This window comes from Hypomesus transpacificus, chromosome 17 (genome assembly GCF_021917145.1).
Source record: "Hypomesus transpacificus isolate Combined female chromosome 17, fHypTra1, whole genome shotgun sequence".
Classification (NCBI taxonomy): domain Eukaryota; kingdom Metazoa; phylum Chordata; class Actinopteri; order Osmeriformes; family Osmeridae; genus Hypomesus; species Hypomesus transpacificus.
Window position 1 is genome coordinate 861,243 of NC_061076.1, and position 15,000 is coordinate 876,242.

Genomic DNA, 15,000 nt, shown 5'->3' on the forward strand with positions numbered 1-15,000 from the left:
ACACCATCAGAAGCACACAGAGGAAGTGAGGTGATGATACAGGAAGTCACAGACACAACGACAGAAAGCCCAGTGTGTGAGGGAGGAACAGGAAGTGAGGTGATGATACAGGAAGTCACAGACACAACGACAGAAGCCCCAGTGTGTGAGGGAGGAACAGAAAAGCAGAAGACACAGAGCCCATTCAGCCACACCTGCCTAGGGGCCTGTCCTGGTCCTGTCCTGTACTGGTCCTGTCCTGGTCCTGTACTGGTCCTGTCTTGGGCCTGTCCTGGTCCTGTCCTGATCCTGTACTGGTCCTGTCTTGAGCCTGTCCTGGTCCTGATCCTGGTCCTGGTCCTGGTCCTGGTCCTGGTCCTGGTCCTGGTCCTGGTCCTGTCCTGGTCCTGATCCTGGTCCTGATCCTGGTCCTGGTCCTGGTCCTGGTCCTGGTCCTGGTCCTGGTCCTGGTCCTGGTCCTGGTCCTGATCCTGTCCTGGTCCTGGTCCTGGTCCTGGTCCTGGTCCTGATCCTGTACTGGTCCTGTCTTGAGCCTGTCCTGGTCCTGTCCTTGTCCTTGTCCTGGTCCTGTCCTGGTCCTGATCCTGATCCTGGTCCTGGTCCTGGTCCTGGTCCTGGTCCTGGTCCTGGTCCTGGTCCTGTCCTGGTCCTGGTCCTGGTCCTGTCCTGGTCCTGTACCTGGTCCTGGTCCTGTACTGGTCCTGTCTTGAGCCTGTCCTGGTTCTGTCCTTGTCCTTGTCCTGGTCCTGGTCCTGGTCCTGTCCTGGTCCTGGTCCTGATCCTGGTCCTGGTCCTGGTCCTGGTCCTGGTCCTGGTCCTGGTCCTGGTCCTGATCCTGATCCTGGTCCTGGTCCTGGTCGTGGTCTGGGCCTGTCCTGGTCCATCTGAACATCTCTCATCCCCCTGCTGCATTCAGACTCACCCCTCCAGGCCTGGTTCCCACTGCGCAGGATCATCTGGTTTCAAGAAGAATTTGTTTTGTGGTGACACAACTACACACACACTCTCTCACACTATCTCTCAGAACTGTAGTGTGCTTTCCATTGGCATTTGAATTCATAGCAGTGAGAGTCTGTATGCGTGTGCATGTGTATGTGCGTGCGTGTGTGAGTGAGTGAGTGAGTGAAGTGTGTGTAAACGTGTGTGTGAGTGAGTGAGTGAGTGAGTGAGTGAGTGAGTGAGTGAAGTGTGTGTAAACGTGTGTGTAAATGTGTGTGAGTGTGAGTGAGTGGGGGTGGAGTTGAGGATCATTTCAGGACGTAAAAGGGTGGTTAATCCAATCAGAGCACGCAGAGGCCAGCTGGTACACACACACACACACACATCCAGCTGGTGAGTGGTCCTGCTCGCGAGTGGGGCATCAACACTGTGACCTACGGATCAATGAGACTTTAGGTGACCAATCAGAGAGTTGCTCCAGAGCTGGGGGATGGGACCTTGTCTTGTAATCCTGAGCGGTCAGACTGCAGGGTCAGCAGGACAATGAGACAAGCTGGGCCAGATTCTAAACAGGCATGACCAGGGGGCGTTCGATCCTTGGAGAGAGAAGCAGGGGGGGGAAGGAATGGAGAGGGGGAGAGGTGGCAGATAGACAGAGAGAGAGAGAGAGACAGAGAGAGAGAGAGAGAGAGAGAGAGAGAGAGAGAGAGAGAGAGAGAGAGAGAGAGAGAGAGAGAGGAGCATGTGCTATTCCACTGCACTGCCTCGGCACTTCCATGAGTTGTAGAAAAGAGAGCCAAATCAAAGTATGGATTACATATATAAAAATGCATATATACACTATCATCCACATACAGAGAGCTTGACATCAACATTCCTGGCTGGCAGTGAGGGTTGAACTCCAGTCAGATAAAAGAGCATTCCAGGACAAGAGTATCATTCTGACTCTCTCACACCTCCCCCTCTTCTCTAGCCCTCTCCCCCTCTTTCACTCTTCCAACTTCCTCTCACACCCTCACTATCTCCCTTTTCTCTGTCTCTCTCTCTCTATCTCTCTCTCTGTGTCTCTGTCTCTCTCTCTGTACCATCCTCTGCCTTCATTTTCAATCTTATTCTCAGAAGAGTAATGGATAATAGATTTTGTTTTGAGGCGAGGCAGTCTGGCGTGTGTTTGTGTGCGCTGGGGGAGGGGGTACACTTGTGGCATCTTCTCTAGGGAACAGGAAGTGTGGGGGAGGGACTGGGCCAGGGGGAGGGGCCAGGGGGCGTGGTGATGTGGAGGCTCTGTTGCAGCAACTGCTGTAGAAACGACTATACTTCCTGCCTTCTGTTCTTGCCTTATTTGACGAGAAAGCACATTGATGACCTCACAGCGGAGCCGGTGAGGTGTCACAACACTTCCTACAACAGATCCCTACCACGTCCAAGGTTACAACAAACACATATTCAGAAATACACTGTCCCTGACAGCAAGGCTGGAAAAGCCCAGTGTGTCATCAACATGTCGAATCAGTTGTTTCTTAAAGCGGGACAGAGATAAGAAAGAGGAGGCTTTGCTTTCTGAAGTCGATGCTGACTGTCACACTGACAGCGTTACTCTGTGATTGGCTGCCAGGCATGTTTGTGAACGCTGATCTCTGACTTGGAGACTCAGAGACACACACACACAGGTCACTGATTTACTTATCACATAACATAGGGACCGCCCCTGAAGTAAGACATTGGGCCCTAAACACACCCTGGCACACACACACACACACACCAAAGCAACACATTGTGTATCTCCCTGTTTCAGTTCTCCAATGGAGACTCTGGCTGGCTCCTCTGGCTTGTCCTCTTAACAGCTGGCATGAGCACCACTTGTTAGTGCTATTAAGTGGCTTTGTCTAAACATTGCTGCTCATAGTTATTATGATACTATCCAACACCTGGAGGGTCTGTGTCTTCTGGTCTGTTTTAAACCATCAGCATACTCAGCCCTGCTAGACGCAGCCAGCGATGCAGCTCTGCTCTCACTCCCAGAGAGCTCCTGCTCACACACACACACACACACTCTGGTGGTTGTTATGTTATAAGAGACAAGTTTTCTTGGGACAGTATTCCGAGCACTTGGCTGGCAGACATTCTCGCCGTTCCTGGTGTTGACATGCCACTTAACCATGTGACCTCTCACTTACTGCCAAGAGGCCACACACACACACACACACAGATGCACACACAGAGATGCACACACACACACACACACAAACACACACCGCAGATTCAAAGTCCACAATACCTAACGCAACAACACTCCAATCAGATTTCACTGTCCACAAACATTCCTACCCAAACCAAGGTTAGGCTCATCCACCTGTCAGCTGATGTTCCAGGAAGTGATGTGGGAATCAGGCCCAAAGCCAACTGCATAGTTCTTAATCCTTAAAGGGACCTTTGAACTCTGAGTCACATGATCACACTCCAGGGCAGACTCCCTTGACCTCTCAACCTCTCAAGAATCTGAAGTTTGAGTGCCACACCCTGCATTCGGGATCAAACCTTCCTCCTTGCCGATCCCTGTTAACGACATCATACTGTCAACATGCAATGCCAAGGAGACACCTCTCTTTATCGAGATCAACCTGTTCCACCTGCAGACCATGCTGAAGAAACTCCTGAGAGAACAACATCAGAAACAGAACCCCTAAAGAATACCACCCGTTGACAAAAAAGGGGTGTGATTTGTCATCTAGTTTGATGTTGTTGCACAAAGCCTTGTGATACCAGGCATGTAGCGGTCTCCAAACCATCCTGAAACTGCCATAACCTAATGTTTAGAGGTTTAGCCTTGATAGACAGGGAGGGGGGAAACAGGCTAGGCCCACATTCTGTTTGTGTGCGCTGGTGGGGGGGGTAGGTCAGGAGGGAGGGTGACACTGATGTGTGTGTGTGTGTGTGTGTGTGTGTGTGTGTGTGCGTGTGTGTTCTGTGTCTTAGAATAATGCACAGTTTCATAATAATAGTTTCCCTGTACAGCTACCCTGTGCTGCAGCAGGTCCCTGTCTGGCTGTGCTCCTCCATCTTGCTGTTTGACTACTACTCCATACCACCATGAGTGTAACACTGCTTAAAGTGGAAACCATCAACCACCTCACTCTCCTCAGACTGTCACAACGCAGGGTTTAGATATATTAGATATGTGTGTCTGATTGGAGATGCATGGTTGATGAGAAACAACCACAGATATAACAGTAATTGATAGATCTAGTTTTCTGTAGTAAACAATATTCGTGGAGTAGCCCTAGCAGCTTTGCTGAACTCATGCTCGTGTTTGGCTGTAGGTTCTATGTTATGACGGCGGCATTAAAAGTGTATTTTTAAAACTGTTCAGTGTGTTTTGGGGCCCATGCACTATGCAGTACAAGGGAGTCAACACGGGATTAGATTCTGTAGGCCTCGTACTATCATTCTAGCCGCTATTCCCCTCATTCCTTTTCCTCCTTTCTCTCTCGCTCTCTCTCAAGTCGCGAGCAGTTGAGTGCAGCAGTGTGCACGCGACGCGCCCGGGTGCGTGACGCCCGTCCAATCAGATCGCGCGAATCCGAAAGTTTACCTTTTATGGCTCGAGCCGGGCATCTGACCGTGGATAAAAACCACGCGCCCACCATTAACGAATTCACTCTGAGCGCCGTCATTAGCAGCTCGTGCGGGATATCATTTGCCAGAAACCGGTTCCCTAAAAGCGAAAAGCCCCCCCACCCAAAGGTAAGCTTAATAATAATACTAGCACAACAATTACAATATCATATAATCAATGCAGTGTCCACTGGTTGTAATGTAAATATTGTAAGGTTTACTTTTAACTGTGATATGGACCACGAGGCTCTTTGTCTTATAACTGTGGCCGGCTTGATGGCAAACTTGGATTTAGCGTTTTAAAGTACACTTGAGTAAAACAAATTGATAATTCAATTGTAATTTGGTTTAGTCTTGGAATTTGACAATGCTAATTGTTAGCCAAAGCTGATAAGACGGCTAATTGGCGCATAGTCATCTAACAGGTGCGTCTGATTTAGGGATAGCAGTTAGTAATTTGGTTCGTCATATTTTTCAGTGGTAGATTTATTAAATTGACATTTACTGCGTGCAACCGATACTTGCACTCTCGGTATTCCGGTTTTGGGTTCGGTCATCTTTGGACTGCTTCCTTTGTGCGCGCTCTGCGGCTGGGTGTGACCTACTTAGCTAGCCTGTTGGCCTAGCCACATGCTAACACCGCCCTTCACCATCTTGCAGTTCTGCATTCAGTAACAATTACGTTACTAACTGACACTGGCTTACACACATAATCTGCATTGTATTTGACTGTTCCACTACATCTGCAGTTCAGTTATGGAACTAGTTGCAGTGTCAGATGTTCATCCTAAAATATTGTTCAACGATTTAGTTTGTAAAAGGTGGGTACCGTTGCAGAGTAGTTAAGTAATTGGCTTGGCGGTTCAAGTGACCATCTAACGAAGGATTGCGAAACTTATCTTAAAGGCGTGGCTTTCAGGAAGTGGCCATAAGTCAAGGGCTTAGAGGACCAAATGATGACTCAACCTTGGTTTGCTAGCCAACTAATTGTAATGGATTGCTGGTACTAAACTAGTGTGAAGCATGGAATAGCGTAATCATACGTTCCAATAATTTGGACGGCTTGTTATGACGCAGTAATATGCAGCCTATATGTGAAGGACTTGATATTCACATTCCGTTTGGGCAGTAAAGATGGGGGTGGGGGAGGGGATTGGGGGTTGCAAAACTTCGCTGAGGGAGCGGTCGCGTCCGGGTCCGAATGTCGAAATGTTCCTTTAACTGAACTCTGCCGCGCGCCTCAACCGGCAGCCGCGGCAAAGCAGCTCAAACCAAACATGTCCTTATATGGTCAGAACAGAGCGAGCCCTGCTTCCTTTGTCTGGTCTGCACGAGCTTTAGCACGAGCTCCGCCCAGCGGCCAAACCCTGAAATTGCAGCCCCTTAACACGAATCGAGAACGTGCTTCGTCATACGGGCGCTCTGCGGAAGTGTTCGAGATTTGAAGTCTTCCGTCGACTGCAATTTGAATTAATCGTATTTTCCCTTGTTTTTAGTTCAGCCATGGAAGATGAAATCGCCGCACTGGTTGTTGACAACGGATCCGGTATGTGCAAAGCCGGATTCGCCGGAGACGACGCGCCTCGTGCTGTCTTCCCCTCCATCGTCGGTCGCCCCAGGCATCAGGTGAGCTTGTAGTCTAAATGCAGTGACGCCACAATTATCTTCACCTACTGTTTGCTTGCTAGCTACAAGAGCAGCACATGCATACTAGCATCTAATTTTTTTGATTTCCAAGGAACAAAATCCTATTTGGGGGGGGGGGGGTCCATTTGATACATTTTAAGACAGCATATCTAAATGGCTCTCTCCTGTGTCTCCAGGGTGTGATGGTGGGTATGGGCCAGAAGGACAGCTATGTGGGAGACGAGGCCCAGAGCAAGAGGGGTATCCTGACCCTGAAGTACCCCATCGAGCACGGCATCGTGACCAACTGGGACGACATGGAGAAGATCTGGCATCACACCTTCTACAACGAGCTCCGTGTGGCCCCTGAGGAGCACCCCGTCCTGCTCACTGAAGCCCCCCTCAACCCCAAGGCCAACAGGGAGAAGATGACCCAGGTACACATGAAACTTTAACAGGGAGAAGATGACCCAGAAACACATGACACTTTCATCCAGACACACTTGGAAGCTTTCAGAACTTAAAGGCTATGTAGCAGTAAGCATTAGCATACCCCATCTTACCAGTGAGGGTGTTGCCTGTGCTATAGGTAGGGGAAGGGTTACCAGTGAGGGTGTTGCCTGTGCTATAGGTAGGGTAGGGGTTACCAGTGAGGGTGTTGCCTGTGCTATAGGTAGGGGAGGGGTTAATATGGGTCTTGGGATGGTACTAGTGTCAAACTTGTATCCACCTGTCCTCTCCTCCTCCCTCCATCCTGTTCTCCTCCAGGCCCTTTCCTCTCTGACCTGATCTGTTCATCTTTCTCTGCAAACTTCAGGTTTCCTCCTTCGTCTGTGTGCTGAATTTTTCTGCAACCCCCCCTAGTATTTAGTACAGCACTGAGCTGGTTCACATGTACTCAGACGCACGTCAGTGTGATCCTGGCACTGTCTGCCTCCTGTACCTGGTCCTCAACTAATCCTCCTCTACTGCATGAGTGTGCTGTGCTAATGCAGAAGCCTGCGGATGACCACCAGTACTCACTGTCCTGTTATCCTCCAGATCATGTTCGAGACCTTCAACACCCCCGCCATGTACGTGGCCATCCAGGCTGTGCTGTCCCTCTACGCCTCTGGTCGTACCACCGGTATCGTCATGGACTCCGGTGATGGTGTGACCCACACAGTTCCCATCTACGAGGGCTACGCCCTGCCCCACGCCATCCTGCGTCTGGATCTGGCTGGCCGTGACCTCACCGACTACCTGATGAAGATCCTGACAGAGCGTGGCTACTCCTTCACCACCACGGCCGAGCGTGAGATCGTGCGTGACATCAAGGAGAAGCTGTGCTACGTGGCGCTGGACTTTGAGCAGGAGATGAGCACCGCTGCCTCCTCCTCCTCGCTGGAGAAGAGCTACGAGCTTCCCGACGGACAGGTCATCACCATCGGCAACGAGAGGTTCCGCTGCCCCGAGGCCCTGTTCCAGCCCTCCTTCCTCGGTGAGTTGCCCTCCTCCTCCTCCTCAAACACCAGCCAGACTCCCCGCACCACTGTTACCTGGCAGCCATCTCCTCCGTGTCTGACTGCTGTTTTGTGTCCCAGGTATGGAGTCCTGTGGCATCCATGAGACCACCTACAACAGCATCATGAAGTGTGACGTTGACATCCGTAAGGACCTGTACGCCAACACCGTGCTGTCTGGAGGTACCACCATGTACCCCGGCATCGCTGACCGCATGCAGAAAGAGATCACAGCTCTGGCCCCCTCCACCATGAAGATCAAGGTGAGCTGACCAGCAACATCTACCTTTTGAAATACTCTGTACTTCCATTCTAGTAGCTAGTAAATGTCAGATCTGTAGTTTGTGCCTAACCTGTTCCCCTCCCTCCCCCCAGATCATCGCCCCACCCGAGCGTAAATACTCTGTCTGGATCGGCGGCTCCATCCTGGCCTCCCTGTCCACCTTCCAGCAGATGTGGATCAGCAAGCAGGAGTACGATGAGTCCGGCCCCTCCATCGTCCACCGCAAATGCTTCTAAACAGACTGTTCCTTTTTTTCCCCCCCGACCAAACGCCCAACAACGACTTCAGCTCTGCGCAGACTCACCACCCTCATACACGCTCCAGCGCAGAGCCTAGACAATGTCACCATTGGCATGGCTTCAGTTATTTTTGGCGCTTGACTCAGGATCTAAAAACTGGAACGGTGATGGTATGTTTTCTTTTTATGGCTAAATAAAAGCACCCCGAGGTTCTACAGTTTCATCTGAGGACATAAAAAAAAAAAAAAAAATGTACATTTCTTTTTTCTTTGAGTCATTCCAAATGTTTGTTAACTGCATATTGTTCAGACACATATTCCAAATGTTAACTGCATTGTTCAGACACGTATTCGCCTCTGTGAAGGCTGCCCAGCTGTTGGAGCATACTTAACATCGTCGTTGTAGTATCGCTTGTATGTAAATTGTCACAATGTCTGGGTTTTTTGTACTTTCAGCCTTAAAAAATATCTTGGTCCTGTTTTTTTTGTTTTTTTTTTTTTTTGTTTTGTTATTCAAAACCCAAGCGTGACCTCCTTCCCTGTTGAAGCTGTTGTCCTGTGACTGCAGGGCTGGGTGGGTGGAGGTGAGGGGTGACTGTGGGGCCAACCTGTACACTGACTAAACAATCCCAATAAAGTGCACATGTGTTCCGACATGAACTGTCTTGTCTCTGGAGTGTTTCTAGGGTGTGGGGAGTAGAGAATGACAGCAATAATGTAGCTATCACTGGGATCAGATCCTTATGTAGCAGAACCAATTGGTTGCTTTTTAAATGTACTAATTACCCATGTCTGGCAATGCACTCAGCATGGTGCCATGGTAACGTTGACCTGTACCAGGTCAGAAACCTGATGTCTCAATGGAGCCAGAGGCTGTTTAGCCCACCAAGGGGGGTGAGGGGTGGTGGACTGACAGGGTGACATGGGTTCTAGTCTCATCTGGAGAGGAAAAGGCCAAGTGAGCACTCGGGAGGACTGGGCTATATCCACATTTCTAATTTCAACTGTCAAAAGGAGAGTGCATCAAGTTTGACAGATCCCAACTATGCTGTGTTGTAGTACTAGCTCTCTGCCTGTGGCATGTACTGGAGGGGCAAAGCATGCTGGGTAATGACCTGCACCTGAGACCAGTCCCTTCCTGCTGCTGGTGCAGTGTGGTTGTTACACCTTCAGTCACCTCTGCTGACGCTCAGTCACACTCCCTACACTACTTATTCAAAGGGACACCTAGATTTTGGATAACCGTTTGGAGAATGGTGTTACCCCTCACGGACTGTGTCGTGCGTATTCCCAGATGTGACAGACACGTCTGTGGTTTAGACACCAGAGGGCACCAGATACACATCTGGAGAGAGGGCCTGTCAGTTTCACTCCAGCACCAACAGGATTCAGCATGCTAAGGTTAGAATGAAGCCCTGCAGGTAGGGCAGTGCTGCAGGAGCCGGCCTGGGTAGCCCTGCTCTAGATTCACAGCCCCAGTCCTCCAGCACAGCCCCAGGCCTCCAGCACAGCCCCAGTGTGCCAGCACAGCCCCAGTGTTCCAGCAGAGCCCCAGGCCTCCAGCACAGCCCCAGGCCTCCAGCACAGCCCCAGTGTTCCAGCACAGCCCCAGTCCTCCAGCACCACTGCTCTGCTGGATGAAGTAGCTAAAGCTACTCAGATCCGTATCATTGCTGTGCAGTAAAATAGCTCATGTAGAGTTACAGTTACCATGCGGTTCCCCCTAATCCATAACTCATGCCTTGGATGGAAAGTCTCCACTGCTAAAACCATTTTTTGGAAATTAATAATGTGTGTCTCTCTGGGTCAAAAAGAGAGTGTGAGAGAGAAAAACAGATGAGAGAGAGGATAGTTCATGGATCCAGAGGCAGGGAGTAAAGGAGAGGTGTAGAGAATGAAAGAGATAGTATAGTGTGTGTGTGTGTGTTGAACTGAGCAGGGTGTTTAGTATATGACATGTGATGGTCACAGCCGCTCGCTGTTTCTGCTGAAGCAGCTCCTCTGTGATGTCTTCTGTCGAGGCAGCAGAAACCTCTGCACAGCCTGCCTCAGAGGCTGCCTCACAGCCTGCCTCACAGCCTGCCTCAGAGGCTGCCTCACAGCCTGCCTCAGAGGCTGCCTCAGAGGCTTACACTGCGCCCAGTCTGGGTGGGTGTGTGTGTGTCAGTGTGTGAGAGCAGTGTGTGTGTGTCAGTGTGTGAGAGCAGTGTGTGTGTGTCAGTGTGTGAGAGCAGTGTGTGTGTGTCAGTGTGTGAGAGCAGTGTGTGGGTGTCAGTGTGTGAGAGCAGTGTGTGGGTGTCAGTGTGTGAGAGCAGTGTGTGTATGTGTTAGTGTGTGTGTGAGACGTATGTGGAAATGTGTCGGTGTGCGTAAAAGAAAACCACACTTCATCCACTCTGTCCCAATAGAAAGCTTCATCCACTCTGTCCCAATAGAAAGCTTCATCCACTCTGTCCCAATAGAAAGCTTCATCCACTCTGTCCCAATAGTAAGCTTCATCCACTCTGTCCCAATAGAAAGTCTTCACTTGATAAATGTTCCTGAACAACCCATTAGTCCTGTCAGTAAAAACATCTACTCTGCATCTCCTATGGCTGAGACAAGCAGCGGCCTGTTGTTCCTACTAACCACCAGCAGGGGGCGCTGCAGTCTGAAGGGCAGGAGTGGCGTTTGCCTAGCTGAAAGACGTTCACTAGAGTTCCCTGATGACTTCACGCTGTACAGAAACAGGCTTAAGGATGATCATGCAGGGGAAAAGAAGAGGTTGATGGCAGCTCTCACTGATCATCTTAAGGGTGACTAAGAGAAGCTAAGCTGTCGTTTCAGGTTACTGAGGAAGCCTGACTTCTAGGATCTGTAACCACAAGACTGAGTCTCTCACTCTCACTCTCACACACGCACACACACACACACACACACAGCTCTGAAGTACAAGTCATTCGTCAGCAAGGAAAATCTATCTTGTGTGGTCAACGCACACAGCAGGCAAAACTGAACTTTCCACCATTTTATCTGCAGATTCATAACAGAGAAGTCAAAATGGATTCCTGCTTAAACACTCATGTTGTCACAGTCGGTCCCAGATTGGCAAGGAGACGGGCTGGCACAGCGGACATGAAAAACGACACAACAGCAGTAGTTTTTTTTTCCACATTTATTGATTAGCTATAAAATACTGAATTACTAAAAGGATTGGAAAGAAACACTGATAAAGTTTGTTGTTTTCTGTAAAAAAAGAAAAGAATGCCAGACATGTCTCCGTACGCATACAGTGTCTGGCCACATGTCTTTAGCGTGTTTCTAAAATGTATTCCTTCTCTTTGCAAGACCAGACGTGGTTCAAAGAATATGCAGATTTCTCCCCCTCTCATGAAGGACCATTTACATAACATCATTTTGTTTAAACTTTTAAAATAATCGTTTCTGTAACAGGACATATCGAAACAGCAGACAAATAACCAGCCTCCTCTCTCTCTCTCTCTCTAGAGGCTTGGATGATTGTTCTGAGGGGAAGCAAGCGAATGGGATGAAATGAAAGAACAATGTTCAATGTTGCAGAACCGAAAGCCTGTAGCCTGCAGCAGACAAATATGTTGTTAGTGTGGCCCGTTCACAAGCTAAGGTGAAACACTGATCATAAATGGTAAAAGTCGAATTAAAGACTAAACAAACAAAATATACACAGTGAAGGGAGGACAGGATGAGACAGACCAAAGTGTCACGTGTGTGTGTGTCGTGTGTGTGTGTCGTGTGTGTGTAGATGAAAACCTGGCTTGGACGGAGGAAAGGGGTTGTATTGGATGGGAGACAGGCAAGTGTGTGTGTGTGTGTGTAGTAATAGCATAGGAGTGTGTGTAGTAATAGCATGGGAGTGTGTGTGTGTAGTAATAGCATGGGAGTGTGTGTGTGTGTAGTAATAGCATGGGAGTGTGTGTGTGTGTAGTAATAGCATGGGAGTGTGTGTGTGTGTAGTAATAGCATGGGAGTGTGTGTGTGTGTGTAGTAATAGCATGGGAGTGTGTGTGTGTGTGTAGTAATAGCATGGGAGTGTGTGTGTGTGTGTGATCCCTCTGGTTTTTATCACACAAAGCAGAAAGTGCTTCAAACAGCTGGAGGGGGAAACATTCATATGGGCACTTAAAACAGTCCAGGAACATCTCCCAGCATCATCAGACAGGGACCAGTCCTGATCTGGAGCCACACTGACATCATCAGACAGGGACCAGTCCTGATCTGGAGCCACACTGACATCATCAGACAGGGACCAGTCCTGATCTGGAGCCACACTGACATCATCAGACAGGGACCAGTCCTGATCTGGAGCCACACTGACATCATCAGACAGGGACCAGTCCTGATCTGGAGCCACACTGACATCATCAGACAGGGACCAGTCCTGAGCTGGAGCCACACTGACATCATCAGACAGGGACCAGTCCTGAGCTGGAGCCACACTGACATCATCAGACAGGGACCAGTCCTGATCTGGAGCCTCACTGACTAAACTCTCCTGACTCAGACATAACACAACGACCAGAGAACAACCGAGCCCACAGTCTGTCTGCACTGTGAGATCTGGAGATTGGATCTATCATATATATATATATATATATATATACTGGATGTCAACCTCCAACTCTGATTGCAAAACCATCTTATGGCTGTGATAATATATCTTACAGTTGAAAATGTAATAACGGACATCCTATGGATTGCCTGCAGGGATCATTAAGGTTTCCCCTCCAGACATCACACAACGATCTCAGAGTGTAGAAAAGACTGATGACACCTCTAGACAAGACCAAACGATCTCAGGGCACAGATTAGAAATATAAACCTATTGAATATCAACAAGACATCGTCTCTGCAGGAGAGACAGGGCAACGTGGTATGAAACACAGAAATAAACACGATCATTTAGATACTGATATCTGATATACTCTGATGTACACAAGACTATAAACTATTAACTTTTTAAACTCTCAGACTGGCTGAGGGCTTCAGGAACAGGTCACATGCAGACGCAAAGCAGTCTGGGTACAGGGGGAGAGATGATTTGGCAAAACATTTCCATCAGGCCTGCGGACACCAGACTCCGAACACATGAACACTCCCCAGGAAGAGGGAAGGGAACTGAATCATGGACAATGAAATTGCCAAAACTATATATTTTATAACCCCCCTCCCTTTTTTTTTTTCTTTCCTTCTGACCTAAATGGGAGGAAATGTCACGTGAGAGACAGACTGCCTCACTCAACCTGGGTTGGATTGTCGAGGGACTTCAGTGAGCCGAGCTGTATATAAGGGATATCTGTTGGGAACCATAAACATTCTCTCTCTCTCTCTCTCTCTCTCTCTCTCTCTCTCTCTCTCTCTCTCTCTCTCTCTCTCTCTCTCTCTCTCTCTCTCTCTCTCTCTCTCTCTCTCTCTCTCTCTCTCTCTCTCTCTCTCTCTCTCTCTCTCTCTCTCTCTCTCTCTCTCTCCTCTCTCTCTCTCTCTCTCTCTCTCTCTCTCTCTCTCTCTCTCTCTCTCTCTCTCTCTCTCTCTCTCTCTCTCTCTCTCTCTCTCTCTCTCTCTCTCTCTCTCTCTCTCTCTCTCTCCTGTATTTAGATACACTTAAGATACGATCAGGTAACTGGAACACTACGGTAACATCAGGACAACATCACGACTGGAGTACGTCTACATATGCAGAGGAACCGGCAACATCACTCTCTCTCTCTTCCTCCATCGAGCTTCTCTCCATTCAATCACAGTTCATTAAAGCTTCTTTACTCTTTAGAAAAGTACTCTCACATATCTGTGGTACACGAAAATAATAGATTTGTGTTCCTCTATATATCTGTGTGTGTTTGCTAAGAAGTATGTACATGTTTGTGTGTACATGTGTGTGCAGTGGAGTATTTACAAGTGTGTGTACATAGGTGTGTTTTAGTCCATATATACAAATGTCACCTTATGCACTAAATGAGCAGAGTGTGAGTGTGTATCAGTGTGTGTCACTACGTCTAAAAGGAGAAAGGCCTCCCTGGTTTCCTCCCTGTCTTTAGTGTCTCCAGTCTCTGCTGTGTGAGTGTGTGTCAGAGTTAGCAGGTCAGGTGTGGCTGGGCTCCTGCTCCAGGTAGCATGTGTTCAGCAGAGCACGGGCACACCGTCCGTGTTGAAGATCATGCCGGTCGTGGGTTCGTAGGTCCCGGCGAGGTAGTACAGGTCCTCCCTGTCGGCATAGCGACGGGTGTGTGTCATCTGTTCGTACTCTTCCACGCTGACCACCAGACACTTGTGGCTGACCGTCTGGACATCGTTCTCATCGCTGTGGGACGACTGGTACAGCGCCCGCTGTCAGGGGGAGGACACGGGACACATGACACACACTGTAGAGTCACACTGTAGAGTCACACTGTAGAGTCACACTGTAGAGTCACACTGTAATGACACACTGTAATGACACACTGTAGAGTCACACTGTAGAGTCACACTGTAGAGTCACACTGTAGAGTCACACTGTAGAGTCACCCAAACATGACACACACTGTAATGACACACTGTAGAGTCACACTGTAGAGTCACACTGTAGAGTCACACTGTAGAGTCACCCAAACATGACACACACTGTAATGACACACTGTAATGACACACTGTAGAGTCACACTGTAGAGTCACACTGTAGAGTCACACATGACACACACTGTAATGACACACTGTAGAGTCACACTGTAGAGTCACACTGTAGAGTCACACTGTAGTCACCCAAACATGACACACACTGTAATGACACACTGTAATGACACACTGTA

At 48.9% G+C, this 15,000-nt stretch overlaps 2 protein-coding genes across 2 annotated transcripts in view; one reads left to right on the plus strand and one right to left on the minus strand.

The window, feature by feature from the left end:
* The first annotated feature begins 4,575 nt into the window (after nt 1-4,575).
* actb2 (actin, beta 2) lies at nt 4,576-8,863 on the plus strand. The gene is made up of 6 exons (XM_047037408.1): nt 4,576-4,683; nt 6,051-6,180; nt 6,378-6,617; nt 7,222-7,660; nt 7,764-7,945; nt 8,058-8,863. The coding sequence occupies exons 2-6, from the start codon at nt 6,058-6,060 to the stop codon at nt 8,199-8,201; spliced, it is 1,128 nt and encodes a 375-aa protein (XP_046893364.1). The 5' UTR covers nt 4,576-4,683; nt 6,051-6,057; the 3' UTR covers nt 8,202-8,863.
* A 5,319-nt stretch (nt 8,864-14,182) lies between these two features.
* The window catches only part of tnrc18 (trinucleotide repeat containing 18), a 38,807-nt gene continuing 37,989 nt past the window's right edge, over nt 14,183-15,000 (minus strand). The window contains 2 exon segments of the mRNA XM_047038159.1: nt 14,183-14,227; nt 14,295-14,542. Of these exon segments, the coding sequence (XP_046894115.1) occupies nt 14,336-14,542 (207 nt within the window). The 3' untranslated portion in view covers nt 14,183-14,227; nt 14,295-14,335.